Source organism: Rhinopithecus bieti, unplaced genomic scaffold, assembly GCF_001698545.2.
Source record: "Rhinopithecus bieti isolate Rb0 unplaced genomic scaffold, ASM169854v2 scaffold_1368, whole genome shotgun sequence".
Classification (NCBI taxonomy): domain Eukaryota; kingdom Metazoa; phylum Chordata; class Mammalia; order Primates; family Cercopithecidae; genus Rhinopithecus; species Rhinopithecus bieti.
Genome location: NW_016803382.1, coordinates 410,088 through 418,366, shown reverse-complemented (window position 1 = coordinate 418,366; position 8,279 = coordinate 410,088). Strand labels below are relative to the sequence as shown.

Sequence of the window (8,279 nt, the reverse complement as noted above, 5' to 3'; positions counted from 1 at the left end):
TTTCTTTCTCTTTCTTTCTCTTTTTTCTTCTCTCTTTCTTTCTCCTTCCTTCCTTCCTTGTCTTTCTTTTTCTTTCTTTCTTTCTTTCACTCTCTCCCTCCCTTCCTTCCATCCTTTTTTTGATGGAGTCTCACTCTGTCGTCCAGGCTGGAGTGCAGTGGCGCCATCTCAGCTCACTGCAACCTCCGCCTCCCAGGTTCAAGGGATTCTCTGGCTGGGCATGGTGGCTCACGCCTGTAATCCTAGCACTTTGGGAGGCTGAGGCGGGCGGATCACGAGGTCAGCAGATCGAGACCATCCTGGCTAACACGGTGAAACCCCATCTCTACTAACAATACAAAAAAATTAGCCAGGCATGGTCCAGGCACCTGTAGTCCCAGCTACTCGGGAGGCTGAGGCAGGAGAATGGCCTGAACCCAGGAGGCAGAGCTGGCAGTGAGCCAAGATCACGCCACTGCACTCCAGCCTGGGCAACAGAGCAAGACTCCATCTCAAAAAAAAAAATAATAATAAAAAATAAAAGATTCTCCTGCCTCAGCCTCCGAGGTAGCTGGGACTACAGGCGCCCGCCACCACGCCTGGCTGATTTTTTGTATTTTTAATAGAGACGGGGTTTCACCGTGTTAGCCAGGATGGCCTTGATCTCCTAACCTAGTGATCTGCATGCCTCAGCCTCCCAAAGTGCTGGAGTTTACAAGTGTGAGCCACCACGCCTGGCTTTTTCTAATTTATTTCTAATTGTTTCCCCAGTTCTGCTCGTGTTTTAATCTCCATATGATAGATGAAGAGCCCAAGGCTCCAAACACAGTGTTAGTGGTCCAGGGTTAAAGAGCTGGTATGCAGTGGAGTCTAAATTTGAATCCTTCTTCTTTTTTTTTTTTTAATTTTTCATGGTGCGGGCATAATCCTGCAAACTCACATCATCCTACTTTGGCTATAAAAATTTGTTTTAGGCACCACCATGCCTGGCTAACTTTTTTATTGTTAGTAGAGATGGGTAGAGATGGGGTTTCAACATGTTGGTCAGGCTGGTCTTGAACTCCTGACCTCAAGTGATCCACCCACCTCGGCCTCCCAAAGTGCTGGGATTACAGGCGTGAGCCATGGAAAAAAATTCTTTTGAGACTGAGTCTCACTGTATCGCCCAGGCTAGAGTGCAGTGGTATAATCTTGGCTTACTGCAACCTCAGGCTGCTGGGTTCGAGTGATTCTTGTGCCTCAGCCTCCTGAGTAGCTTGGAGTACAGGCACCTGCCACCACACCTGGCTAATTTTTGTATTTTTAGTAGAGATGGGGTTTCACCATGTTGACCAGGCTGGTCTTGAACTTCTGACCTCAAACAATCTGCCCATCTCGGCCTCCTAAAGTGCTGGGATTACCCGGCCTCATGTGATATTTTGACGCATGTATATAATGTGTATGAATTGGAACCTTTTCTGACGCTCTCCATCCAAGTGAATTGTGCTTGAGAGAGGTTAACTGATCTGCCTAAAGCCACGCAGCCGGAAATTGGCGGAAGAGGGAGGAGAACCAGGTCTGCTCCTTGTCTTTAGGATGTTCTGTCCCTCACTATCGTAGGAGAGGAAACCCTGCCCTGCCGCATGCAGGCCCTGGCTGCTGTTCCTCCTGAAATGCCTTTAGCCCAGCCACGTCTTTCTTCCCCAGAACTCCATCCTTGGGCTTGCTCAGTCATCTCAGCCCCTCCCATATTCCAGTCCGTAAAATGTGGAAACCCTAACTAAGCAAGATCATGGCTGCAATTTCAGATCCAAAGGAAGATTTGGGAGGAGGCTGTTCCCATGGAGGCTGGGACCAGGAGGGCAGCCCTCTGCAGCATCCCACCTGTCACCCTCAGAAGACCAAGGAGGGGTGGAGAGAGTGGTGGGCAGCTTCATTTCCCGCCCAGGCTTAAGCTCTGCTTTATCACACCATCTCTCAGAGGAAGGGACCTTGTGCATTAATCTCTTTTTCCTGACATTTCGAGTCAATTTAGATCCAATTTAGATCAAAGTCTGCTCTAGGAGAGCAGAAGAATTGTTTGAGGGGGAGGGGGTTGGGTGAGGGTGTTGTTAACCTTGAAGAGCGTGTGGTCTGGTTGGGGAAAATCGTACTTATGTGTGTGAAATAATTCGGGCAGTACAAAACATTGCAGCACAGGACCTAACAAGTTCAAAGATGTATGTTCCTTGAAGATGATTTTGCCAGGACTTGGGTATCTAATACCTAAAAGTAGTGTCCTTATTTTTAAAAAGAAGAAGAAAGGCCGGGCGCGGTGGCTCAAGCCTGTAATCCCAGCACTTTGGGAGGCCGAGACGGGCGGATCATGAGGTCAGGAGATCGAGACCATCCTGGCTAACACGGTGAAACCCTGTCTCTACTAAAATACAAAAAACTAGCCGGGCGAGGTGGCGGCGCCTGTAGTCCCAGCTACTCGGGAGGCTGAGGCAGGAGAATGGCGTAAACCCGGGAGGCGGAGCTTGCAGTGAGCTGAGATCTGGCCACTGCACTCCAGCCTGGGTGACAGAGCGAGACTCCGTCTCAAAAAAAAAAAATAAATAAAATAAATAGAATAAAAAGAAGAAGAAATCTTTAAAAACCAGTGACAATCCACCAAAATACATGTGCTAGGTAGGAATGAAAATTCTTGAGTTTTATTTCTATCAGAAAAGTGGAGTTTTCATATATATATATTTTTTGACACAGGCTCTCACTCTGTCACCCAAGCTAGAGTGCAGTGGCACGATCACAGCTCACTACAGCCTCCACCTCCTGGGTTCAGGTTATCCTTCCACCTCAGCCTCCCAAGTAGCTGGGACTGCAGGTATATGCCACCATGCCTGGCTAATTTTTGTATTTTTTTGTAGAGACAGGGTGTCTCTATGTTGCACAGGGCTGGCCTTAAACTCCTGGGCTCAAGCGATCCTCCTACCTCAGCCTCCCAAAGTGCTGGGATTACAGGTGTGAGCCACCACACCCAGCCGGATGTTCATATTTTATATGTGGATCCATTAGAATGCTTATGGCTGCAAGAGTAGAGTACATGCATCCCACAGATTTTACAATAAGGACATTTGTTATCTCATATAAGAAGCAATCTCTGCTACGCCCATTGTGTGGGTGACTGTGCCCCACTTGGTTGTCAGATGGTAAATCACTTTTGGGGTGACCACATCCAGCAAAGCAAAATAGGAGATAGCCTCCCAGTGGATCTCCTTTTATCAGAGAGGAATCCTCCAAAGCTCCCCTCCCAGGCCAGCGTTAGGGCTATTTTAGCTGTAAGAGAGACTGAGAAAGGCACATCTGACCTTTCATCCTCTACCGAGGGCCCTACCTGCAAGAAAGGTGTGATGGGGATGTCAGGGAAAAGGGAGGCCACAAGAATGTCTGCAGTCACCTAGCAAGTGATAACATCTTGACAGTACTATTACATATATACTTTTTTTTTTTTTTTTTGAGACAGAGTCTCACTTTGTCGCCCAGGCTGGAGTGCAATGGTGCGATCTCCACTCACTGCAAGCTCCGCCTCCTGGGTTCATGCCATTCTCCTGCCTCAGCCTCCCGTGTAGCTGGGACTACAGGCGCCCGACACAGCGCCCGGCTAATTTTGTATTTTAGTAGAGACGGGGTTTCACCATGTTAGCCAGGATGGTCTCGATCTCCTGACCTCGTGATTCGCCCGTCTCGGCCTCCCAAAGTGCTGGGATTACAGGTGTGAGCCACCGCGCCCAGCCCACATATATAAATTAAAGTGAGCACATACAGGTAATTATACTGATGTTGTAAATAAGAGAACCTGTAACTCATTGTTGTAAAGATTATAAGCGTAAGAGTCCCAGAGCCGGGTTCGGTGGCTCACACCTGTAATCACAGCACTTTGGGCGGCCCAGGTGCGTGGATTACCTGAGGTCAGGAGTTTGAGACCAGCCTGGCCAACATGGTGAAACCCTGTCTTTACTAAAAATACAAAAAATAGCCAGGTGTGGTGGTGGGCACCTGTAATCCCAGCTACTCAGGAGGCTGAGGCAGGAGAATCTGCTTGAACCTCAGAGGAGGTTGCAGTGAGCCTAGATCGCACCATTGCACTCCAGCCTGGGCAACAGAGCAAGACTCCATCTCGAAAAAAAAAAAAAAAGAGTCCCACAGAACAGGAAGAAGGAAAGCAGACTGTGGGGTCAGAGAGACCAAGGTTTAAAACTCAGTTTTGTGGCCGGGCGCGGTGGCTCATGCCTGTAATCCCAGCACTTTGGGAGGCCGACGTGGGCGGATCACAAGGTCAGGAGATCGAGACCATCCTGGTTAACAGAAACCCCGTCTCTACTAAAAATACAAAAAATTAGCCGGGCGTGGTGGTGGGTACCTGTAGTCCCAGATACTCGGGAGGCCGAGGCAGGAGAATAGCGTGAACCCGGGAGGCAGAGCTTGCAGTAAGCCGAGATCGCGCCACTGCACTCCAGCCTGGGCGACAGAGCGAGACTCTGTCTCAAAACAAAAAACAAAAAAAAACCCCTCGAGTTTGCTACTTACTATGTGAACTTCTTTGGTCAATTTATAAAAGCTATGAAGTTTCAACTTTCTCATTAGAATGATAAATTATTAAATTAGATGATTAATTTAATAAAGCCATATCATACCTCTCTTTAGCATTGTTAAAAGAAAACTGGCCGGGCGCGGTGGCTCAAGCCTGTAATCCCAGCACTTTGGGAGGCCGAGACGGGCGGATCACGAGGTCAGGAGATTGAGACCATCCTGGCTAATACGGTGAAACCCCGTCTCTACTAAAAAATACAAAAAACTAGCCAGGCGAGGTGGCAGGCGCCTGTAGTCCCAGCTACTGGGGAGGCTGAGACAGGAGAATGGCGTGAACCCGGGAGGCGGAGCTTGCAGTGAGCTGAGAGCTGGCCACTGCACTCCAGCCTGGGCGGCAGAGCAAGACTCCGTCTCAAAAAAAAAAAAAAAAAAAAAAACTGTGTGTGTATTTGTGTTAATGTTAATTTTCTTCATTTTGTGCTTGGGGGGCTGTTTATTTGAGGATGGTCGGTGGGGGCAGGGGGGTCAGACCCATCCATCCCCCATGGAAGACCATTCACCTATCTTCAGATTGGCAGGGCACTTCCATAGACAAGAACATTCTGGATGCTCTGATGCTGAACACTACCAGAATCGGCCATGGATTTGCTTTGAGTAAACACCCTGCAGCCAGGGCTTACTCCTGGAAAAAGGATATCCCCATAGAAGTCTGTCCCATCTCTAACCAGGTATGTGTGACCCATGCGGCTAATCCCGTATGATCTCCCCTAACCACTACCTCTGCTGTCTCAAACTCTTCCCCGTATAACTTCTTTCTCCTTAACTCTCTTGTTACCTACATCCCTCCACTCTCCCACCCCTGTTGGTAAAGTTATTCAGGAGGGGCCTTTTGCCTAAGCCACCAATAAGAATGAGACAGCAGGGAGGGTTCCCAGTGGGGTGGGATTTTGGGCAAAACTGCAGACAAAGCAAAAGGACACGGGGGGGAGGCCAGTGAAGTGGGATGGGCCATGGGATGCTGCTCCCCACAGTTTCTTGGGGTCCTCTGTGTCTGTGTTCAGTTAGCGCTTCTCTGAGCAGGACCAGAGGAGGAGCATGAGGACTGGCTTTGTTCCTTGTGTCTCCTTGTGACTCTGCCCAGAAGTCATCCCCATACTGGGGAGATAGTGATGGGAAGACAAAGGGAGCTGATGGGGCTCAAGGTCTCACCTCACTTGTGACTACTCTTTTCAGGGATCAGAGCTCATCTTTCTCCCTTGCCTCCTATTGGGCAGGTGCTGAAACTGGTGTCTGACTTGAGGAACCACCCTGTAGCCGCTCTGATGGCCATTGGGCACCCCATGGTAATCAGCTCTGATGACCCAGCCATGTTTGGTGCCAAAGGCTTGTCGTACGATTTCTATGAAGCCTTCATGGGCATCGGGGGGATGGAGGCTGACCTGAGGACCCTCAAACAGCTGGCCATGAACTCCATCAGGTGAGTGTCCCGTGTCCTCCCAGGCCCTCCTCCTTCCAGCCCGCAGCTTGTGTTTGCCTCTCTGGAGGCTTGAGGCAGATGCCTTGACGGTTCCTGTGGGGTCCTTCTCATCATGGCTGTTTAGTCCTTGCTGCTGGCCTGGGGACAGTGCTCTGCAAGGCTCTAATGTCCCTTCAGGCTCCCTGCCCCGGTCTCCAGCCCCTGCCCTGAGGCTGACCTGGGCCTCTCCGCTTCCTGCAGGTACAGCAGCCTGTTGGAGACAGAGAAAAATACTTTCATGGAAATCTGGAAGAAGAGATGGGATAAGTTCATAGCGGATGTGGCCACAAAGTGAGAAGAAGCTAGCCAGCCCTCCACAAGCTGTCTTCTCACACCCGCTGTCACTGCCTCTCACTCGTTCTTGAATCAGCTCCATGTCCCCATCAAATCAACGGCCTCTATATGGAGCAACCCTGTCAGAAGCACTTGGCTGGCTGACCAAATTCGTCCTCTGGAAATATTCTCTCTCAATCACAGTGACATTGACCTTCTTGGTTTTCTCCTCTCTCTGGCCATTTCTTCTAGTTTCCCTATTTCAGAGTCTCCTCCTCTCTCTGATCTCTGCGCTGTTTCCTCAGGACTCAGTCCTGGGCTTTCTTCTATTCTGATCGCTTTATTTTTTTATTTTTTAAATTTTTTTTGAGATGGAGTTTTGCTCTTGTTGCCCAGGCTGGAGTGCAGTGGCGTGATCTCGGCTCAGTGCAACCTCCGCCTCCCAGGTTCAGGCAATTCTCCTGCCTCAGCCTCCCGAGTAGCTGGGATTATAGGCATGTGCCACCACACCTAGCTGATTTTTGCATTTTTAGTAGAGACAGGTTTTCACCATGTTGGTCAGGATGATCTCGATCTCTTGACTTCGTGATCTGCCCACTTCTGCCTCCCAAAGTGCTGGAATTACAGGCTAAGCCACCATGCCTGGCCTCTTCTGGTCTCTTTAACTCTCTCCTCTTTATTTCTCTTCTCTCTCTGTACTCTTTTCCTGGGTAGTCTCATCCATTCCTTTGCTTTTTCAAACTATTTATTTGTTAATGATTCCCACATTGATTTATGCACTTGGAGAGCTCACAGGAATCTCAGAAACTGACGAGGTACAATTCTGGACCCTCAGTCTCTTCCCTTTAAACCTTTCTTTTTCTCTATCTTAATTTTTCTAAAGTGTGTCTTGCTACATTGCCCAGGTTGGTCTCCAACTCCTGGTGATCCTCCTGCCGCAGTCTCCCAAAGTGCTGGGATAACTGGCATAAGCCACCGCACTCAGCCCTTTAAACCTTTCCCTGGTCTTCCCATAGCTGGTGAAAGACGCCTCCATCTATTCCACCCAGTTGCTCAAAGCAGAAATTTTCAGTGCAAGTCTTGATGCTGCGCTGTCCCCCACTCCCTATATCAGAACGCATCCCGCATCCGGACTCCAACAGTGGCACTCTACCTGCACGCTGCTGCCCAGTCCAAGCCACCATCCTCCTGCCCGAGCTATGACAACTCCTCCTCACTGATCTCCCCTTTCTTCCCTTTGCCTCCTCCAGCTCATTTTTCACAGAGTAGAGTGGCATTTTGTTTGTTTGTTTTGTTTTGTTTGAGACAGAGTCTCGCTGTGTCGCCCAGGCTGGAGTGCAGTGGTACCATCTCGGCTCACTGCGAGCTCCGCCTCCCGGGTTCACGCCATTCTCCTGCCTCAGCCTCCCAAGTAGCTGGGATTACAGGCATGCGCCACCATGTCTGGCTAATTTTTGTATTTTTAATGGAGATGGGGTTTCACTATGTTGGCCAGGCTGGTCTCGAACGCCTGACCGTGTGATTCGCCTGCCTCGGCCTCCCAAAGTGCTGGGATTACAGGCGTGAGCCACCTGCCTGGCCTAGAATGACTTAAAATATCAAATTAAATCAGGTCACTCTTTTGCTTACAACCCAGTGCATTTAGAGGAACACCCCATGTCTCCACAGGGCATACAGCATCCGATTTAATCTGGATCCATTCCAGCACCTTCCTCTCCCAGTCACCTTGAGTGTCCTGACCCTGGTGGCCCTTTCTTCCTCAAATGTCCTCGGCTCTATACTGTGCCTGGGTCTTTTCTCCTTCTCTCTGCCTGGAACATTCCTTCTTTCCCCTTTTGTCTTGCCCACTCCTCTTTACCCTTCAAGTTGCAGGTTCATGTCACTGTCTCAGAGAGGTTTTCCTATGCCCGTCCTGTTTCTCTCAGGGAGCCTTGCTCTTTTCTGTCATGCCTCAAATCACAAT

General features: G+C 49.5%; 1 protein-coding gene across 1 annotated transcript in view; it reads left to right on the top strand.

The window, feature by feature from the left end:
- ADA2 (adenosine deaminase 2) overlaps positions 1–7,668 on the top strand; it is a 47,781-nt gene extending 40,113 nt beyond the window's left edge. Inside the window, exons 8-10 of the mRNA XM_017882006.1 lie at positions 5,079–5,255; positions 5,802–6,004; positions 6,245–7,668. Coding sequence (XP_017737495.1) covers positions 5,079–5,255; positions 5,802–6,004; positions 6,245–6,338 — 474 coding nt within the window. The 3' untranslated portion in view covers positions 6,339–7,668. The remainder of the gene's footprint in view (positions 1–5,078; positions 5,256–5,801; positions 6,005–6,244) is intronic.
- Positions 7,669–8,279: the final 611 nt, after the last annotated feature.